The 22,066-nt window shown below is 44.1% G+C and overlaps 2 protein-coding genes across 2 annotated transcripts; one reads left to right on the top strand and one right to left on the bottom strand.

Annotated features, from left to right (window-relative positions):
- The first annotated feature begins 642 nt into the window (after positions 1 to 642).
- Positions 643 to 9,597, top strand: LOC311020753 (L-threonine ammonia-lyase). Its single transcript, XM_084020955.1, has 11 exons — positions 643 to 911; positions 3,720 to 4,047; positions 4,519 to 4,635; positions 5,232 to 5,473; positions 5,732 to 5,901; positions 6,901 to 6,996; positions 7,082 to 7,157; positions 7,304 to 7,429; positions 8,275 to 8,442; positions 8,519 to 8,576; positions 9,105 to 9,597. The coding sequence occupies exons 1-11, from the start codon at positions 796 to 798 to the stop codon at positions 9,201 to 9,203; spliced, it is 1,596 nt and encodes a 531-aa protein (XP_083877081.1). The 5' UTR covers positions 643 to 795; the 3' UTR covers positions 9,204 to 9,597.
- A 1,519-nt stretch (positions 9,598 to 11,116) lies between these two features.
- tmem254 (transmembrane protein 254) lies at positions 11,117 to 16,973 on the bottom strand. Its single transcript, XM_084021010.1, has 4 exons — positions 16,800 to 16,973; positions 13,648 to 13,751; positions 11,909 to 11,968; positions 11,117 to 11,754 (listed from the first exon to the last, which is right to left on the bottom strand). Exons 1-4 carry the CDS (start codon positions 16,884 to 16,886, stop codon positions 11,634 to 11,636), a joined length of 372 nt encoding a protein of 123 aa, XP_083877136.1. The 5' UTR covers positions 16,887 to 16,973; the 3' UTR covers positions 11,117 to 11,633.
- Between the last annotated feature and the right edge of the window lie 5,093 nt (positions 16,974 to 22,066).

The following is a 22,066-nucleotide window of genomic DNA, read 5'->3' as shown; positions in this document are numbered from 1 at the left end:
ACTGTGTTATCTATCTGAACGCTGGCATCGCCGGTGCTCCTTGGTTCAGACTCCAGGGACACGTTGGACAGATCAGAGCTGAATAGGATCTGGACCTCCTGCTGAGTCCTGGCAGCAGCCAATTTACCTCTTCTCCACTTTACCTAAAGTCTGTTGGCTGCCTGTCTCTCTCACAGTTGTGTTATTCTGTCTATCAGGGGTAGCATCGCTCTTCTGCAGCAACTTCTTGCTTTAGTTGCTCTCAGATGCAGCACTGACGTCTGACAGCTCATCTCCTCTTGAGGGGTCAGCCATAATTCAACTGGATTCTAGATAATGTGGAGCTACTTATGATCCCTTTTCATACATTTTTGCAGGAAAAGTTATTGTTCCTCTGGACACAACCTGCGCACCTCGACCCTTTTTCATTTCTGATCCACCGTCCAGCTCCTCTGTATGGTTGAGCCTCCAGATCACAGCTCCCTAGATAAACCTTAAGTATGCATCTATCTCCTTAGACTGTCTGATTAGCACTACGTCATAGAAATGGGGGAGGGTGGGGGTGTAGTAATCCCGGTCTGGGACCAGGAATAGAGCCGTGAGATAGGCCAGGCCACTGGAGAGACGGTGCAGATCCACCACGTGTCTCGAGTAATCCCTTCTGAAATAGCCTCCGGGGCAGGGAAAGAGGGCGGGAGCTGGAGAGTCGGGGGACGTTACAGCGTGGGAGCAGCTCCAGCCAGTGTCCTCGCATCCCTCGGACACACCGCCGCCGCCGCAGGAGAGGGACTCGGACACTCGTTGGACTCCACCACGATGAACTTTGCTGCCCAGTTGTTCTACTCGAGCTACTTGAGTGACCGACTTGAGCGTTTGTACTCACCCAGGCCTGCACTCAAAGACTGCGAGGAGAATGACCCCTTCTGGCAGAGGTGGGAAATAACAACAAGTAGCCCCCCATCGGATCCTCGAGACCCTCTGTCCTAGCCAGCTCTGACCCTCCTAGCCAGTTCTGACCCTCCTAACCAGTTCTTACCCTCCTAACCTGCTCTGACCCTCCTAACCAGCTCTGACCCTCCTAACCAGCTCTGACCCTCCTTGCCAGCTCTGATCATCCTAGCCAGTTCTGACCCTGCTAGCCAGTTCTGACCCTCCTAACCAGTTCTGACCCTGCTAGCCAGTTCTGACCCTCCTAACCAGCTCTGACCCTCCTAACCTGCTCCGACCCTCCTAACCAGCTCTGACCCTACTAACCAGTTCTGACCCTCCTAACCAGTTCTGACCCTGCTAGCTAGGCCGTAGCTACAGATTGACCCTCTGCCCAGAGTTCGAGGCAGTCCCAGTTACCTCCATCCCCCCTCTTCTACTTTCTTAGCAGCCTAGCCCAACGAACACACCCTCAAACCTCCAATCTCTCTCACCTTCATCACAAAGAGAAACCACCTTCCAGATCCACGTTTGGCTGCTGCGATCCCCCCAAATCGAGGTTTGACAAACTTCCTTCCAACAAACCTTTTCTTCAGAGGGTGCTCCTCCCAGGTCGCCCGGCAGAAAAGGCTCCTCATTTTCCATCTTCTTCCTTCGTCCTTCTTTCTTCATCCTTCTTCCTTCGTCCTCTTCCCCTACTTTCTTCCTTCTTCCTTCTTCCTCTTCCTTTTTCCTTCTATCTTCTTCCTTCTTCCTCCTCATCAGCTCCTAGAGCAACTCCCAAATCTTCGAACCCTTTGTGGACCTTTGCTTGATCCTCTACCTCATCCTCCTCTTCGTCCCTAAGACGTAGAGAAAGTGGCACAGAGGTGGGGTCTTCACAAACCCCTTTAGTGTGTTGTGCAATGTATAAAGGACATCACTAACTTGGACCCCCCGATTGTCCTGATTTGATACATCTGAATGATTTTGGACGTTTTGGAGAAACAAGTGCTTGTTGACCTCCTGGTGCTTGTGGTTTGTCACGGAGGCTAAAAGCAAACAAGACAAGGAACGATTCGGACAGAAAAATGCAGAATCATCTCTTCCAACTTCAAACCATCGGGGTTCATTTATTGCCGGGACACATTTCCTCCTCCTGAGTGAACACAGGAAGCGGTGCAGCAGCCAGTTAGGGGGTGTTCAGCATTAAAGGGCCACTAAGAAGCTGAGATAGAGCCATGATGAAAAGCCTGCTGGTGCTGGAATGTCTCTTCTGCTTTGTCCTCACTTTTGGAAGCAGTTTGAAAGAGAATCTATATATTTATATTTGACTATCTCAGCTCTTCGTCTCCTTTGAGGAAGCTGTTTGAGGCTCGATTCCAGCTGCCGCGCTGCTCCTCTTCCTCCACTTTGATGTTGAATTATTTCTAATTCATACAGTCGTATAAAGAGCACACGGTGGGCTGTTAACACGGCCGCCATGTGGGGGCAGAGGGCCTCGATGCCCCCAGGGACGAGGTGAAAGGTCACTGCATTGTTTATGGCAGATCATGTGATGTAAATAGACTATAGGTGCAGATTCACAGGTTGTTTGGGAGAACGGCGCCACCTTGTGGTCGTTGAACACACTAAAGGTTCACCATGAAGCACTTTAACTTCACTTTCCTTTGAACCCTTCTTCTGCTGGTTGCTCCATCTGGACTCTCGTGATTCAGCAGAAACCTGCACACTAACAACCTTACCTCGTAGATCTGAATATAGCAGGCAAGGCGTCGCAGCACAGCCTTATTCAAACATAGCCGTTAACCGTTTGTGATCTGCTTGAGTGGCTAAGTGGCGGGGTTAATCTCCCCGATCCTATTACTGTGTTTGTACTGTGTAACGGCCCCGGTTAGAGAAACGCCCACGATCCAGTCTGAAGCTGAATCCGGCTTTGTGCGACGTCACATTTGAGAAGTCGGAAGATTTGGGGAAGAAATGTAACTATTTAGTGAATTAGTTGAACACTTTGATTTTTGTTCAACAGCATTTTACCGAGTCGTTATAAAATCCCGTAGTCCACAAACCAACGTCTGACGTCCAAGAGTTTGTCTCCTGGTTATTTTTGAGGTTGGTGTTTGAAAAATATGCTCTCATACACTTTTATCATACATATATATATAATATCTGTATAGAAAAACCCGGATTGGCAATGTTCTAATGTCACAGACTATATGATATATCCTAGAGTTGTTTTCGTTTTTCCCCTACATTTTCAGGACCTATTTTTCCGTACAGGTACATTTGAGACCATAAATAGATGTGAATGTCTTCAGGGACGGTGTTTTGGGGAAGTTCCAACTTCATGACCTGAAAGCAGGCTGCTGAACATCAAGCTCTTAAATTTCAAGAAGCCATCATATCCACATGATTATATTTTGTTTGTGAACAACAACACAAGTTGTTCGTCGTTTCAAGGACCTAACGCTGTAAAGGTTGGGTGCGTAGTGTTTTAGTATAATAATCCTAACTATGTTTTCATTAATCACCTTTGTTACCTTAGAATGAGCATCTACACACAGCTGGCCATATTCATACGGCAGCCCAGAAGGGACAAACCAAACATTGGCTCTAATGAAGGCCACCGTAGTTCTCTGACACGCTTGGAAAGGGAGGGGTGAGAGGTTTTCAGCCAGTTGCAATCTGCAACCACTAGATGCCACTAAATCCTACACACTCGAGTCGAATCCGTGCAGTCGATCATTTCTTCTGGGTCAGTTTTCATAAAATGCCTGAAATCCAATACAAAGGTCTGAATATTGAATATTTCGTGTGTTTGTCGTCCTTCCCAGAGACGAGTTGCGTCTGGGCCCCAGTCAGCCCGGCGACTCCTACAAATGTGGCCTCATCAGCAACGGCACCGGTGGCCGTAGACCCACCCTGATCGAACCGGAGCGGCTGAAGGACTTCGGCGAGGAGGAGCTCGTCAACGGGGACGTGAAGGTCTACAGTGCTAAGGTGGTCGGGGGTCCTGAGATCATGCTCATGGATCCCCCAAAAACCAGACGCGTCAGCGAGTTCAGGATCATGCCCAGACCCTTCCTCGAGTATCTCCGCTTCGAGGACATCAGCGCCGCGGCCTTCAGGATCCAGTCGGAGATCCAGAAGACGCCCTGCACGGTATGTGGGGGGGAGTCGCTAGTCACATGACTCGTTAGTAGTAGTTAAGTAACTTACACAAGTCTCTAGTCACATGACTCGTTAGTGTCTTTAGTTAATTAACTTACACAAGTCTCTAGTCACATGACTGGTTTGACCACTTGCTCGTCACGTGACTAGTTGGTGTCGTTAGCTACGTTGCTTTCTAGTCATATGTGTACAAATGAATTATGGTCCCGTTCTATTTAGTGTCTCAGCCTTTCCGTTGATCCAGCCAGCACATTACCAGGGCCAAACTAAATGGAACGGGGCCCCGCTGACAAGCATTCATTTATTAGTGAATGTACATAAAAAAATGTCTGTTTCTTTAATTAAAAATAGAGACGTGCTCTTTAAATTCTGCTTCTTGTGTGTGTGTGTGTCTGTGTGTGTGTGTGTGTGTGTGTCTGTGTGTCTGTGTGTGTGTGTGTGTGTGTGTGTGTGTGTGTGTAGTACTCCAGACTGTCCAAACAGTACGGGATGGAGATCTACCTGAAGAAGGAGCATCTGCATTACACGGGCTCCGTGAAGGAGAGAGGAGTCCTCTACCTGCTCACCTCCCTCACACAGGTGAGACAGGCAGAGAGAGAGACAGGGTCAGAGGTCATGTGATCTGCTCGCCGTGTGTACGTGCAGACACACTCGCGTTAACTGACCGCTGCCGACCCGGAGTGACAGAAATAGTCCGAGTGTAGCTTTAATGGACGTCGGCTTGGAAACGAGTCCCTTCGCATGTGTGTGTTATCTGTGTGTTCATTTCAAACACCCTCGAGTTTCTTATTAACTCTTATTTGCTCGTTGAGTTTGTGGCGAAGACGAGCCGCGATGGATTCAGGACACATACACACATATATATATATATATATATATATATATATATATATATATTCAGTATTAATCATTTTTAAGGCATGGTTAGAGTTAGATGAGAAGATTGACACCATACTCATATCTGTTTGTTAAATATAAGGTTAGCTTAGCTTAGCATAAAGACTGGAAACCAGGAAACAGCTCAGCCAACAAATAGTCCTGTTCTGTAAAACAATAAACTATAGAAAACTAGCGTTTTTACCCTGGAGGTGAACACTTCAGCGGATCCTTCATCACCTTCCACCAGATCACCTGGCGTTGTTTTCTAACGTGTTTCGGTGTTTCGGTGGCTGCAGGCGCAGCAGAGGAAGGGCGTGATCGTGGCCACCGACTGCAACTTCTCCATGGCGGTGGCTCACCACGCCGTGGAGCTGAAGATCCCCGTGTTCGTCATCATGCCGTCGTGCTGCTCCTCGCCTCGCCTCCGGGTCTACAGGGACTACGGCGCCATGGTCATCTCCTACGGCAGCACCAGCCACGACTCCCAGAACCACGCCCGCCACCTGGCCGCCGAGAATGGATACCTCTACCTGGAAGAGTCAGTCGTTCTTTTAAGCAATCCAAATGTATAGAGGCTAATTTCATCAACTGTTCCTCCGTGTTTCTGACGAACACACTGAGAGAGGACATGGCTTTTTGGGAGGGAGGGGCAGGAGGGTCAAACAGAGCGTTTGAGTGTTAAGCATGTAAACATGTCCTATTAGTAAACACATTAAAGCCTTTACTTGCTGTTTGGAGATGCTGATCATCACTTGAGGTGTATTTTTCTTTCTATCTCCTGTTTTCCGACGCTCAGAGATGAAAGTGCGGCGTACCTGGCCGGACTGGGAACTGTGGGCATGGAGATCTACGAGCAGGTGTCCAAACTGGACGCCGTGGTCGTCCCTGCAGCCGGACAGTACGGTCTGCTGGCCGGCACCGCTGCAGCCATCAAACACCTCAACTCACGGATTCTTGTTGTAGTAAGTTGATGCTCGGAGGTTTACTGGCGTCTGTGTATCGCTGTCTTACTTACCTGCAATACCCGCGAGGTATAAGATGAGTCGCCTGGATCTCACTCCGTCGGCATTGTTAGTGCTGTTTCCTGAAATGAGGTCACATTTGCCATAAATCCTTCCTTCCTATTGCAAAGCTCCGTCTCCCCGACGTTGATCCAGGTGCGTTTCTCATTCCGCTCAGATTTATTCCTTTAACAAGGATAAATGTAGTTGAAGCTCCGGCAGCTTTAGCTCTGTTTACTCTGGAGGAACAGAACAGCGACGTCTTCTATCCCTCCATCAAATCCATCCATACTGAGTTCATCCCAGTCGTCATGAACGTTATTAAATGTGAGTTAGAGGCTGATTGAGCTTTTTTAAAGATGGTCCTGTTTTCATAGCAATCATCACAAATGTTTGGCAGTTTTTTATTATAAGTATGGTATTGCAAAACGTAGCACATGTGCACAGAATGCAGTTTTATTTTCAAATGCAGTCTGTGTGAACATTTCCAGGTGAATTGCAGTGAAAATGTCTTGCATTTAAGTTCTGAAGTCCATTTCAACCTATAAATGAGTAAATGTAGACGAGTATAACATAATGATTATAGGATTGGAACATAATATTGCTACCCACAGAGCTTCCATAGCTGAACATTTCAGTGGGTCGGTCGTTTGAGACGTTCATGGTCCCTCAGGATGAATTGCGATCATTCTGGTGTTCATTTAACTTTTCCTTTGGCGCCATCATCAGGTCAAAACTTATTTTTACCCCCAGTAATTTGGCTTTTAACAATACAATACCCGCAAAACTAAAAATCTTGTTTTTGGTGCTTATGAGCAAATGTTAGCATGCTAACGTCACACTAAAGCAGGGACCATGGTAGACATACCTGCTAAACATCAGCCTGTTAGCATTGAAATTGTTAGCATGCTTGTGTTAGCCTTTAGGTCAAACTTACTAAAAATGAACTTTCTCCAACAGGGAGTCGAACCTGAAAGTTTCCCGCTGCTGCTCCAATCTCTGAAAACTGACGGTCCAGTCAAAGACATGCGCAGCAACCCCAACAAGAAACTCTACGGAGGTAAACCAGCACACGACGGTCACGTTGATGGTTCGTCTCTGCATTTTACCGTCCGATCCCACGCTGATGATCCGTCTCTCCTCAGATCTCGTGGAGCGTTCGCTCGGCGTCAACACCTTCCAGCTGGCAAAGAAACTCGTAGATAAAGTCATCTCTGTCAGGTGCAACATTCACACCTTCATGCCTCCTTTATATTCAGATAATTATTCACTGTTATGAGCCGTATTTGACTGCTTGGAAATGTTTTTGATTGTTGTCGTAGCCAAAAATGTATATTTAAAAAGTAAAGTGTGAATCCTGTCTACAGCGAGGAGGACTGTCTGGTGGCGATGCTGCGGTTTCAGGAGTTTGAACGCTCCACTGTGGACACGGAGGGAGCCATGGGACTCGCCGCCATCTTGGCCGGACTACTGCCAGAGCTGAGAGGCAAAAAGTGGGTCGGACTTATTATTATTGAACCTGACTGAAACTCTCTGATGGAGGTCAGGAACAGCCGTTTAATTTAATAGATGGAGTGGCAGTGACATATCCAGGACATTTTTACTGGGGTGGCCGGATGGGACCAGGGGGATACGCTGAAACGGTAATTCTCTCTGCCGGCCACCAGGGGGCGACTCCTCTCTGGTTGTATAGAAGTCTATGAGAAAATGGTCCTACTTCTCTCTGCTGGCCACCAGGGGGCGACTCCTCTCTGGTTGTATAGAAGTCTATGAGAAAATGGTCCTACTTCTCTCTGCTGGCCACCAGGGGGCGACTCCTCTCTGGTTGTATAGAAGTCTATGAGAAAATGGTCCTACTTCTCTCTGCTGGCCACCAGGGGGCGACTCCTCTCTGGTTGTATAGAAGTCTATGAGAAAATGGTCCTACTTCTCTCTTGATGTATTATCTCAGTAAACATTGTAAACATGAGTTTATGGTCTCAATCTCTAGTTTCAAGTCTTCTTCAATCCAGCATGATGTTCATTTAGTACATTATGGTCCATTTAGAGTCCACCAGACCAGAAAGCAGGGGATGCTTTAGGGGGCGGGGCTTACCTGCTGATTGACAGGTCGCTACCAATGCTAGTTAGCTACTACTTTAACACTTGTAAAGCTGTAAAGTTGACCTTGAATTATAGAAGCTAACTTTGTTAGCAGCTTCACACCAGAATCCACATGGATCCAGATCCAGTAAGGGTGCCGCTCGTGACAGGATGGTGTTTGGTAGAGCATGTTTGCCTCTGACCTTTGATCACTTGTGTTGGTGAACAATATTACAAGTCCCCCTCTGTGCTGCAGGGTCGCCGTGGTGGTGAGCAGTGCCAACATGGAGCTGGGGCTGGTGAGGCAGTGCGTGGACCGGGCCCTGGTGCTGGACGACCGGGTCAGTAAGTTCTCCGTGCAGCTGGGAGAATGGCCCGGGGACATGGCCAAGCTGCTGGACGTCCTGTCCAGGGAGGATGTCAGGTAGGGTTGCGCCCGTCTTCTAAAGCTGACCTCCAGTCTGTTTCATCTTTAACTCTCTGCTCTCCGGTCCTCCCAGGTTGTTGGACGTCTGCCATCGGAGGCAGAGTGAGAAGTCGGACCTCTTCAAGGCGAAGGTGAGCGTCCAAGTCTCAAAGGCAGAGACAATTTGGAAAAAAACACACAGACTTTGATTTTGATCGCTGAACCGAACCCGCCCCCTTCAATCAGATGTCCAATTATTTTCACCAGTCTGACTTTTTTGATTGGACGTAGTTTTTACAGTCCTGCCACGGCCAGAGATGACATTTAAAAACAATTTATATCAGAGCATTTCATGTCTTCATTGCTATCGGTATGTTACGAGGATTTCAAGTTATATAACAGAAAGTGTTTCTGGATGGAATCACCTCCTCAACCTTTAAGCATTTTAGTATCATTATATTAGTAAGCTGCTGCTGGAGGGAGATGAACCTCGGTGACTCATGACTCATCAATCTTACTTGAACTAATTGTTTTTCTCCTGATGACGAAACAAAAACACAAATTAAATGAAAGTATTAAATTACTCTGGAATGAAGAAGTCACCTCATCGTGTGATGGCTAACTGTGTGTGTGTGTGTGTGTGTGTGTGTGTGTGTGTGTGTGTGTGTGTGTGTGAACAGTTGGAGTGTGTGGTGGAGACCAGGGATAAGATGCAGAGCGTTCAGCTGCGGAAGGCGCTGAGCGAGCGCTACCCTTCTATATGCTGGCTGGACCGGTGATCGCCATGGCAACACAAGAGGAAGTGACACATCTGTCCTGTAACACACAGCAACGACCGTATATCAACTCTGTTATAGGGAACCTACACGTATACAGACAAGCCTTGAGATTACGTAGCAAATTACTACTCATAATACTTCTATTACTTATATGCTGCTATTGTTGTTGTTTCGTTGTTTTTTCAGCTGCATTCAGAAGACGAACGTAGGCGTCGTAGTTTTTAAACCACGGAGCTCCGCTAGCGACCAAACCAAGCACACCTCCCCCCAAACCTGCAGCGTCAAACGTGCATTTTTCAATCCACATTGTTTGTAAACTCTTGTATATATTTGTGTATTTATACCGTCCGAGATGGTAGAGTCGAATCCACAGTAAGTTGTTCTCCGAATAAAAAACTAAAATGAACGAAGTCTGTGGTTTTTTCTTCTTCTGATGGTGAAGTTTCTCAGTGGAGTCAAAGTGAGGCCGGCGTGAGGCTGATTACTGGCTGGAGTCCGACCGGCCCTTTAAGACGGGATAAGGCTCTTAAGTTCATAATCAGAGGACATCGTGACCCCGTGCTGCTGCTTCAGCCTCGTTCGGACGCCGCCGCCACCGCACCGCCACACCACGGCACCGCCACACCACCACCGCCGCACCGCCACACCGCCACACCGCCACACCACCACCGCCGCCACACCACAACCGCCGCACCGCCACACCGCCACACCGCCACACCACCACCGCCACACCGCCACACCGCCACACCACCACCGCCGCACCGCCACACCACCACCGCCACACCGCCACCGCCGTTTAGCTTCCGATGACAGGTTACTTGAAATGAAACGTCAAAGCAGAGGGAGGCGTCATGTTCCTAGAGGCCGCCTTCTCCACAGGTCCACATTAAAGGGACATTTCCGTAATTAGATTAAATCATTATTATTAAGTTTTAACCACCGTGTTATTTTCATAACTTTCACACACACACACACACACACACACACACACACACACACACACACACACACACACAGCAATGTAATTCTTATTCTGCAGGTTCCCTTCACACAGTGACCTCAAATAGAAAATACTAATAAAGATTACAAATATATACTAAAAACTAAAAGGTGTAAATGTATTAACAAATATGTACAAAAGAACAAAAAGGTATTATTCACAGTTGATGACGATGGTCGTAGTTAAAAAATATTTAATACAGCAAAAATGTATCAATGTATTAACTCACTCTGCTCTCGAAAATCTGCACCTATTGATTGGAATTTAAGTATAACGTTTATCTAAAAACTGTTATAAGTTGTCGGCCTATGTATGCTTATATTTAAACTGTATTTACATTTTAACATTTTAATTTTCCCATCCTGGCTTAGGCTTTAAAACTCCGGAGACCTTTTTAAATGCACAAAAAACAACAACCCAATATTACACTTTAAAGGAAAGGTCCTGTTTAATCTTCCTGTTCCCATGAAAACCTTCAGAAAACCAGTTGTTTGTTTGTCCTGCAGCGCCTCCACCTGGAGGACAGGAGCAACAGCAGTCAGACACAACTAACAGGGTTTTCTTTCATTCAGTCAACTTGATGCAGACATGTTGATGGTTGAAGGACAAAATGAACGATGGCTCAGTGGGACACTTGAATGCAGCACAGCCAGTGTTGTACATATTATAATAATATTTATTGTTTTACTTTTCCAACTGTTACCTGCTTATGACTTTGTTTGTGACACTATTCCATGGTTTTTTGAGGATGGGAATTTTTCTCAATTCTTTACTATGATTTTTTTTTAAATAATATACTACTTTTTTTCATTCATTTTTTTACATTCTATACTGTGACTTTTTTCACGAAATGTCGGATGAAGTCGGATTATTTTCAAGAAGCATAAAAAATGTTGCAGCGGAACACGTCATGCAGTTTGTAAATCACTCTTTATTTTTGCAGCATTAACATTAAAAATAATTTTAAAAACTCTTCAGTACCTGAAAGGCAAACAGGAATCTGAAATGCACACAGCAGCTCTCTCTCGTTATTATTCTGTCCCGGAGAACGTTTGAGGTCGTAACGTCTGCCGGCTGAATGTAAACATCGTGAGTATAAAATCACTTCACACTAAGATTCCTCTCATATTGCACTAAACAGCCGCCTGACGCTGAATTACTCTATGTTAAAATGATCTTCAATAAAAAAAACTATGCTTTTATTAATAGAAAATCTATGGAATGAAATGGAGGTGCATCGTGGGTAAGAAATGTAGTGTCTCTATCAAAGATAAGTCTTCACTTGAACACTTGTATGTTAGAAAAATAGAATAAGAGAAAAAGGCTCAGGTGTCTTCATCTGGTTTCACATCGGAGAGAGGAGAAGAAGAGGAAGTAGGCGACTGATTTCCGGTCGTCGGCGTTGTTCGGCGGCGCTCCTCCTGAAGGAGTCAGTGCTGTTTGGGGCGTTCGGGGTCGTACTTGAGGAGCAGGCCGAGGGAGGCGAAGCCGAACAGAAAGGTCTGGACGAACCAGAGGCAGCGAGTGGCCATGCTGGTGATGCCTTTGTTACTGCAGGTCAGTCAATTAATACGTTAGAATGATTAAAACAAGTGAGAACAGCAGCTTATTTGTTCAACCAACGTCATCATACACATCTGTCTGGGGAACCATGGTAAAGAGGTGTTCACATCGCCATCTAGTGGAGGAAAGCGGCGGTTCTTACCTGCAGACCCTCAACGCGACCCAGGCTTCGACCCAGTGGATCCCCCAGGCAGCCCACCACCTGCAACACAGAGGAGGACTTCATCTTCTAGACCTCATAGTTCTATGTTCCTGCAGGTCGTTGGTATATTATTACATCATCCACTACTGCTCAGAGGAGGAAGTTACCACGTACAAATACTGTAGATAGAATACTGTAAAATATTCAGGTAACTTGTACTTTACTTATGTAGTTATTTTGTATTTTATACATCTGTACTTCTACTTTGAGTACATTTCATCTGTACTTCAACTTTGAGTACATTTAATCTGTACTTCTACTTTGAGTACATTTCCTCTGTACTTCTACTTTGAGTACATTTCCTCTGTACTTCTACTTTGAGTACATTTCATCTGTACTTCTACTTGAGGAGAGAACGCTGCTGCTCTTTTCTTTAATGGTAAACATTTTCTACTATTTGTTTTTTATCTGCCATTACTGTAAAAGTACTTCAATGTACTCAAAGTAGAAAGTAAAAGTATCCCTCTGAAGGATATTTCTACTGGCTGTTTTCTCATTTTAATAATAAAAATAACAATCGATAATTCCCCTCAAATGCATTAAAACTAAAGGAGCTGTTGAGAAGATAAGAGGAGTAGAAAGTACAGATACTAGTTTTAACATGTAGAGAAGAAAAGTAAGAAGTTGTCAGGAAAATAAATACTCACGGGAGTTTTTCCATATTCATACGTGTAAATACGTGTAAATAAAATGTGATCTACAGATGTAACTGTATCTCTATGACGACAGTAGGTTTAAATTCAGTCTCGCTGCCTGAGAACATGAAGCTACTTGTCTTCGAGCCGGATGACAGGAGTCATGTGACTTCCTGAAATCAGATGAACCACTTCACAGGATTCAAACCGGCGAGACCCGAACCACAACAAACCCTTCATCTTCAGACAACCACCGCGTCACGTGACCTAAACGTCTCATTAGCAGAGAGCTAATGTGGCGGTGGTAACGACCCGTTAACGGGGGGGGGGGGGTTATTAATGCAGTAGGTGATGAAACGGTGCATTCAGGCCCGGGAGGAAACGTCACACTTCATTGGATCGTCACTGATGCTCCATGAAAAGCAGCTGATGGTCGTAATCTGCAACTCAGCAACACGTCAGCATGTGACAACCATCAAACGACCTTTATTATCGATATCCAGCATTTTTATGGTCATCGGTCATTTTTTAAAGCTGATATGCAGAATAAAAATAATTAATTTAAAAATGTGGCATTTTTAATTTGATATCGTATGTTTATTCTACTTCTATATCTTGTACTGGAGCTGTTTATTTACAGTGTATAAATACATTATTTATATTGTTTATTCTATAGATATGTATATAATGCGATATGTAAAGTCATTGTACATATACTGTTGTTTTTGGATAACAAAATAACAAAATAATAGTTATTTATTTATGGTTTCTAGTTATTTATTTATATATTTTCTATGAAGTCCGATAAAAACTTTAAAAAATGAAATATTTTATTCATTCATCTGAGTTTGTGTTATTCTAAATTTGGACACTTTTTTTTTTAACTGCAGACAAATATCAGTTTCAAATATTGAGTATCGATCTCCTATATCAGCATGAACCGTTATCGGCCATGAAGAAGCCACATCGGTCGACCCCACCGGTTGGGACGGTACTAAAGTTCCCACCCATGTCCACCAGGGGGCAGCGTGTTGCTCCACTCACCCTTTGTACATGAGGCCGGCGTAGTTGTCCACCAGGTATCTGCAGAAGCTTCCGTACGGACCGAGGTAGTCCAGCGGGATCTTCTCCGGCACAAACACCATGCACTGCAACACACAGGCGACCACGTCAACAACGCTGCTGCTTTACAGGCTCATACCGGCAGGAAGTGACACCTCACCGTCATCCCCGCCAAAACAAAACACTTTATTACCCAGATAATCTCCAAATGTGCTTTAAACATCATGGAATTAACATTTAGATAAGAAACACATTTCCTTTTGCATCATTGATAGAACACATCTTTTTTTTTAGGGAAGATCGTAAAGGAAAAATAAAAATAATTAATTAATTAAAAAATGTCTCGACCATGACAGCGACATCGGCAGCTTTTTTAATTTACTCATGTGAAGATATTTATGATTATCCGGAAAACGGAAATCCTCCAGCATCAACTTATCGGGAGTTTGTTTTTTTAAATCTCGATCCACCATAACATCTCGTACTTTACCGTCCCCACATACCTCCGTGTCAAATCAGACAAATGTGTTCAAACTTTCTGTTTAGCAAAACAAATAAATTCTTTAGTCATTTTTAACCCCCCAAATAAAACAGGAAGTCAGCTTCGGGGCTGTCATTAGAAACATAATTCCTAGAGCCATAAACATTTAGTAGAGCTGCAAACATAACGCTGCACAACAGATCTAAATAACTGGAAGACGATTTGCGCCACATGTTAATTTTTTTTGCTCTAAATTCAAAGTATTTTAAAGTCAGAATTCAGACTTTTTTTCTCTCAGAATTCAGATTTTAAAAGACTTTGAATTTAGAGCAAAAAGAAACTTCCATCTGGCGCTAATCTTCTTCCGTATAACTGAAAGCAGATGCCATATTTCTCATTACTGGCCCTTGGACAGTCAGATAATATTTGATTGGTTTTAATATTAAAATACATAATCCTATACATGGTTAGTTGGCCGAATCATTCCTAGGACCATAAAAATGTAAGATTTATTTTCTTCTAGGTCAAATAGAAAACCACTCTATCTGATTGAAATGGAACGACCCGATTTATTGCTTCGACACGATTCCGTTTTCATAGCTCGGAGGTTAACGGATCCTTAAACACGAGATTTCAGTCAAAAGGACCGTTTGTTGTCGATTAAAGGAGCGTTAAATAACCCGGCACACATTTCATCGTCACGCCGCCGGTTCACGCTTCCCGATATCCGTCAGCGAGTCTTTGGTCGTTGCAGCGACCACAAAGAACTTTTCACTTCCTGTTGTGAGTCAGTGGCGATGACTGCGACGGCTGTTCCTACGACAAAGAGGCGACTTGTTCAAATCCGACAACCCGATAACATCTCGATTATTCTGACACGGTAATAATCATTCACCCAACGTGTATACGTGTATATGAGAGTCACTTTAAAGTGATTAAAACACAAAATACAATTAAACGTAAGTCGTGCATTTTCTCCAATTTCATGCATCTTTTCACCATAAGAGTCAAAACGTACCTGAATTTATTTATTTTAGCCTAAAAGAAAAATAAAACGACAGAGCAAAGTCACAAAGACAACATATCCCATCATGCAGCATTGTTCCAGGCTGCTATTGTCCTCTTCTTGTAACACGTCGGTGCTTTTTGTCCAAATAGACTTTAAACTGCACTGAAAACACAAAAGGGGGTTATTGTTGGAAGGCCTCTGATCCGTGGTGGTTTGGACGTGTAACTCTGTACTTCAGGTACATGTACTTTACTTGAGTATTTATTTTCCTGACAACGTTTTACTTTTTTGAAAAACTTGTCACTTTAGTTTTAATGTGTTTGAGAGGAATTATTGATTTTTAAAATAAATTAATACGCATTTCGAGCCTGTACTTTTACTTGAGTAAAGAAGAAGAATATGTACTTTTGTACCACATGACAGAAATGATGCATGTATTCAGAGTTCAGACATTAATACTCCAGTAGCAGAACAGATACTTGTGTTCAGGACGACTCTGGTAAAAGTAGAAGTACTGATTCTCCTTTTTTCCAAGTAAAAGTGAAAAAGTACTGAAATGTACTCCAAGTAGAAAGTGAAAGTATCCCTATGAAGAAGTTTTCAACAGGCTGTTTTTTATAAGTCTAACTGAATCTCTGGTCATATTAATAAAAATACAAATAATAAGCATTATCCATCTCAAATGCATTAAAACTAAAGTAAATGTGAGGATTAGAAACTACAAATATTTGTTTAAACATGTATGTAAAAAAGTGTCAGTAATATAAACTCAATTAAAAATAAAATTCCACTGAAGTATAGTAACAAAGTATTTGTAATTATTTTACTTAGAGTAAAGGAGTTGGATGTGTACTTCTACTTGAGGATCCTCGTATATCCCTGATTAATAAACAACTTATAAACCGTAAATATGGTTGTATATTTGTAGTTTCTGTCTGTAGGAGCGGTCCTGACGTGTAACCTCCACGGACCCGCCGTCACACAGTTCTTCACCAGACTCCATGTAAAATGTTACCTGTTGGTTCGTTTTACCTTTCTGCCCAGCACAGCCGGTAATAGATCTTTTAAACATTCACATTTTGGTTAATTATTTTGTCCAGCGGTCAGTTCGGCATATGTATTATTCACATAGCACAACGATATAGGCTTCAACGGAAGCCCTAATGACGTCAGCAGATGCCATTTGCCAGAGAATAACGGAGCGTTAATTTAACGCATGTTTTAATGGGGGTTTGGCATGTTACCGTTTTGTTTTTAATGGACAACTGGTGGTATCAGTAGGGGGGCATTAGTGAGAGATAGCTGGTCCGCTGGACTTTGGACATAAAGTTCCTTTGACCTCACAGAGGACTGAATGAATGCCGATCAGATTAGATATCGATAACACATACCGTGACTTGACAATGACCTCTGAGGCTCCTCTGCTAACATTAAACCATTTCACAAAATATTAAAGTAAAGCATATAAAAATTAAACCCACTTTTGACAGTAGCTGTTTTTTTGTGTGTCTTTGGGAGAATTTTCCGACCCGGAGGACATTTGACGTAACACACCACGGTGGCGTTTCTACGCTGCGGACGGAAAGAACTTAAACTTGTATTCTACTTTCCTTCGATGTTCGCCGGTAGTTCAGTGGAACTTACAGTGAAATATCCCATCCCCAGAGTCACGGAGACGATCCAGAACAGGCTGGTTCTTCTGAAGTAGTCGCATCCATCACTTTTAGCCATCGTTGCCCGTCGCCGTTCTCCCTGTCGCTGCCGGTCCCACCGTCAAATACGTCCGTGTAGCAACAGCGGCGAGACTAGCCCCGACAGCAGGCAACGCCTTCGTGTTTTTCATTCTCACTGTGGTTATTACATAAACACGGAAACGTGGGATGAACGCATTGACATGAACTTTCACTTTATTTCTCAGTGTGAACAAAAGTGTTTAGGAACACCATTTCACCGAAATGCTGCCCCCTTGTGGCTCCCATCACAACGACATGAGACGATATGAAACTTTCAGAATATGCTTGAAACAAAAAAAACTTTTAAGTAAAAAACAATCAAATTATTATAAATAGGATGATCATAAATCATAAGCTCTCCCTGCATAAATTATATATATATTTCTATGTATTGAGTATAACACATTCATTCTCTAATATGGAATCATGTTTTAATCCCATCTGCTGCGACACAGAATCCAGCTATTATTAAATAATGTCAGAATAATGATTTTGTTGTGAAAAAGTTCCTCTCTTCTTCTTCTTCTTCTTCTTCTTCTTCTTCTTCTTCTTCTTCTTCTTCTTCTTCTTCTTCTTCTTCTTCTTCTCATTATTATTATTAGAATTCAACTCCAGAATAATCTCCAAACATGAAAATGAAACAAATAAACTGTGAAGCTGTTTCGTTTGTTGTCACTGTTTCTTCTCTTCGGAGGATTAATGTTTTGTAATTTACATGAAGAGATAAACTGATCAGCTGATTTTCCCCCCTTTTCCAAATATGCAGATGTGGAACCTAAACAAAGCTCTTTATAGTGATTTTGCATTAGCTGAATAGGCGGCTGCTCCCCTGCTCAGTTATCTTTAATCATCCGATCACTGTATGTAAACTTAGCAAGTATTTAATCTGCCGGAATGGTTTTATTGATACGACTCTTTCCTATTTTATTATTTTATCAGACACATTTTAGATAATGAAATTAGATAAACAATATGAATATCTTTAATTCATGTAGAACCTTTATTAAAATGAGTTCTAGCAGTGTGTTACATCTGGATGAAAGCCGGGGAGAGTGTGGACTCCGAGGAGCCGTCTCCCCGCGAGGAGACTCCGAATCTGCAAGTTGTCCAGATAAAGATGAAGAAGAGTTGCTCGTTCCGTTGTTCCAGATAACCGCCAGACTTCAAGCACCATTGTGTTTCTCACACAAACCCAGCAAATGCTGTAAATCTGCACTTCGACCTTTTGTACTGTTTGACTTCAGATTCGGTATGTTAGCGTTTACGTTTTGAACGTGAAAGCTCAGAAATCAGTTAGTGCAACTAAATAGGAAAAACAGTAAATATCACATACAATAGTGCATTTCATCGTGATGACAAAAACACTTGTGGTTCATTTACGTTATCGCGATAATCGTGAATATCGTCACGAGTTTGTTCAAGGCAGAGAAGTAAAAAATAGAGCCTATTTTAAAGCTTTCTCCTTTATTTATGCAGTACACGTTCCTGTGGGATTAAACACATTTTAAAAAGATTAAAACAACCTAATGATTTCTGATCATCTTATTTCAAAACAACAAAATGTAAAAAGTGATTCCAGGATGTTTTCGCTCCATTTTTTAGAGAGTTCTAAACACATTTAGATGATACGTGAAAACGTATCTGAAAAAATGTGGCGTTACATTGTTGCTTTGAGGTCAAAGGTCACATCAACTACATAAACAGCAGTCCGGGTCAAGGCACAGACATGTTAACCCCTTATTTGATGCTCGGAGGCCGCTGTGTGACTGTGTCCACTTCATCACCGTGGTAACACCCCCCCCCCCCCCACCCCCACCCAAACTGTTTTGCATTCGGCTAAGAAGACCTGCGGGTTAAAGATTTCCCTTAAGACTACTGTTGGTTGATCAGTGTGACACAGTTTGCAAACCTGCCAGATCACATGACCCCCCCCGGTTAGAATTAAAGTCCAGCCTCGACTTATTAACAAACATTTTAGAATCCTTCCTTTTCCATTTGGAATCTGTATCACAAACAGATGAGGATCTAACACTTGTTCTACTTTTAGCTCTTACTTTATCGGCAATGATTCGTTGTGGTTTCTTTGTTTCCTTCTTTTGACAAACTTATTGTAAGTCGCTTTGGACAAAAGCGTCTGCTAAATGACCTAAATGTAAATGTAAATGTAAATGTAAATGTAAATGTAAATAATAAACCTTCATGACGATCCTCCACGTCTTCCAAACACACACGTGTTGTTTTTATGCATCATGAGGTGAAGGAGGGGCAATCAAAGATAATGAGAGTCCCATATTAAAAAACACAGTCACATGTGTGTCGTCTGGTAGTTAAGTGGTATCGACGAGGCCTCCCCCCCCCCCCCCCCCCCCCTCAACACTGTGTCATATTTGCCAATGACCTTGCCATCAATTTGATTGGGGATTAGGTGATAACGTTGGGGAGGGGGGGGGGTCCTCAAAGTACCATGGCCTTCTGGGATCTCAGGTGGTCAATATAAAAGATACCTCCGATGGGAGCAGGAGACACAGCCAGAGAATCCCTGAGGAGGAAGGATCCACCAGAGCACACGTCCCTCTCTTTGGTTCCCTGGAGCTTCCTCATATTCCCGATTATCTGTTATTATTCCTTATTATTCCAACGATGTGGAAGGACTCAGACAACGGTAAGAAACGCCTTCATCATCTGGAGAAAGTTTGCTTGTTGAGAACATCCTCAATGTGTGGCTTCCTGTGTGTTAAACTGTGAGTCTTAACTGTGTTTTATTTGCTGTGTTCGGATCGGTCGTTTTGTGTAAAAACTCTTTGGCATGAACACTAAAACATTTCTTTGGATCACTTTTAAGGAATAATAAGATAACTGGAAACAGATATAATTGGCTGGATGTCAACAAGATGCTCAGTCAAACACTTGAGTTTTACTGGAGATATTTGTTGTCACAACCAGAAAAGAACACATCACTGCACATTCAACATGTTTGTATTTGTAGAATACGTTAGTCCGTACTGTGCTGACAGTGATAATTAAAGCTAAAAGCCCAAATATAAATGTAGTTACCAAGCAGTTCCTGGTTCAGGAGAACTTATAGAGGCTTTGGATCATGACTGAACCTGCTCTCTCTCCTCAGATGATGCCAGGCCCGTGGGCTCCGGCTCCGGTTCTTCTCGCAGCGCCAGCCGCAGGAAGAGAACCAGCTTCTCCAAAGAGCACGTGGAGCTGCTGCGGGTCACCTTCGAGACCGACCCGTACCCGGGCATCAGCCTCAGGGAGAGCCTGTCCCAGACCACCGGCCTGCCAGAGTCACGCATCCAGGTACAACCCCCCCCACCCCCCCAGACCGCCTTCTATATGAGCAGAACATCTGATGGAAAAGATGAATAAATGTTGAGACGTTTTTTTTAAGTGAAATTGTTGGTTCAGATAAGTTTAAGGATTTATCTTTATTTGTGGAATTGGAAACTTTTGTTGTTCCCTGATTGGATGCACACACACACACACACACACACACACACACACACACACACACACACACGCACACACACACACACACACACACACACACACACACACACACACACACACACACACACACACACACAAACACACACACACACACAAACACACACACACACACACACACACACAAACACACACACACACACACACACACACACACACACACACACACACACACACACACACACACACACACACACACACACACACAGAGTTGTCTTGTAAGGCGTTTCTTATCACGCCTCTGTTTTCAAATGCATTGAATGTTTTTTGTATTGTATCTTTTTCTCTATCTCTAAACATGACACAAGCTGTTTTTATCAGGGCCGTAGTTAGATAGCCAGTAAACCCGGGCTCTGACAGCTGACAGCTACCTGCCCCCCCCCCCTCACTGTCTGTTTGCCCAGGAAATTATTAACTGCGCAGATTGTGCACCGATCTCAATCTTAACTCTTTGTTTCTCCTCCTTCCTGTCCAGGTTTGGTTCCAGAACAGAAGAGCCCGCACGTTGAAGTGCAAAGGGGCCAAGGCGGCCCTGTGGCCGTCCGAGAGCCCGGCCCGTGACCCCGGGGCCGGCAGCAGGGGCCCCCAGGTGGGCTCGGCCCATCTGCCGCCTCAGGGCCCCCCACCGGCCTACCCGACCCAGGTGAAGGAGGAGATGGAGGAAGCCTGCTACTACGGACGGCATCCTCCGGCCTATTCCGCCGTGGACGAGCACTTCGCCTCCGTGTACGGGCTCCAGCAGGGCCGGCCCCCGGGGTGCAACTCCAGCCCCCCCTTGAGGGGCTTCTGGTCCCAGCCCCAGACGTCCCCGGTCCCACCCCAGTGGTGCCCCTCCCCACTGGAGATGAGAAACTACGGCTCAAACAGTTACCCGGAGCAGTACGTGCCCACCTCCCACTCCTCGACGCCGGACACCCCGGACTCCGGGTTCTGGGACAGCAGTCTGGAGAGCAGCCCCCCGGTGGAGGGCCAGTACTCGCTGCTGGAGGACTCGTGGAGCGGGGCCCCTGTGGAGGGCTGTGGGGAGTCTGGACTCCCGGGGCCACTCCAGTACGCCCCCCTGCCCGAGCTGACCCTGCAGGAGATCCTGGGAGAGCTGCGTGAGGACTGGCTGGGGGGACAGGGTCTGGACGGCCATGGGGACCGAATGTCTTTCTGCTGAGGACTCAAGGATTTACAAAGACAATTAAATATCACGTGTTATTTTCATTCAAGCCACTTGTGTTTATAAGATGAAGACAGTTTCCACTTTGTTAATATCCTCCAAGATTTTCATTTACTGACCACAGCTTCTTTTGGTTCATGTAATTATATTCTTTCATTCAGCTTTATTTATAACCTGTATTTATGATATGCCTTTTATATGAATAAATCTGTAGTAATACATCATGAAACTGTTTTCTTTATTCTTTGTTTTAACAAGTGAATTTACAACCAATAGGATCTGACATGAATTCCTCCGGTATCCAGTAGGTACAACCAGCAGGTGGCGCCTCTGAGTTAAAAGGGAATAAAAGGCCCTAAAATTATGTTTTCCAAACTAAAGCATTCCCTTCTTTCTGGTCTGTTTACAATGTTTACGGAGATAATACATCAAGAGAGAAGTAGGACCATTTTCTCATAGACTTCTATACAACCAGAGAGGAGTCGCCCCCTGGTGGC

This window comes from Eutrigla gurnardus, assembly GCF_963514095.1.
Source record: "Eutrigla gurnardus genome assembly, chromosome: 11".
NCBI lineage: Eukaryota > Metazoa > Chordata > Actinopteri > Perciformes > Triglidae > Eutrigla > Eutrigla gurnardus.
Note: the sequence above shows the minus strand (reverse complement) of the source record. Positions and strands in the feature narration are given on the sequence as shown.

Coding starts and splice junctions, on each gene's coding strand:
- LOC311020753 (XM_084020955.1), top strand. CDS start 796: ATGAACTTTGCTGCCCAGTTGTTCTACTCGAGCTACTTGAGTGACCGA. Junction 4,636..5,231: donor TGCTCACCTCCCTCACACAG/GTGAGACAGGCA, acceptor CGGTGGCTGCAG/GCGCAGCAGAGGAAGGGCGT. Junction 7,158..7,303: donor GATAAAGTCATCTCTGTCAG/GTGCAACATTCA, acceptor TCCTGTCTACAG/CGAGGAGGACTGTCTGGTGG.
- tmem254 (XM_084021010.1), bottom strand. CDS start 16,886: ATGGCTAAAAGTGATGGATGCGACTACTTCAGAAGAACCAGCCTGTTC. Junction 13,752..16,799: donor TGGGGATGGGATATTTCACT/GTAAGTTCCACT, acceptor TGTGTGTTGCAG/TGCATGGTGTTTGTGCCGGA. Junction 11,755..11,908: donor GTCGCGTTGAGGGTCTGCAG/GTAAGAACCGCC, acceptor ACTGACCTGCAG/TAACAAAGGCATCACCAGCA.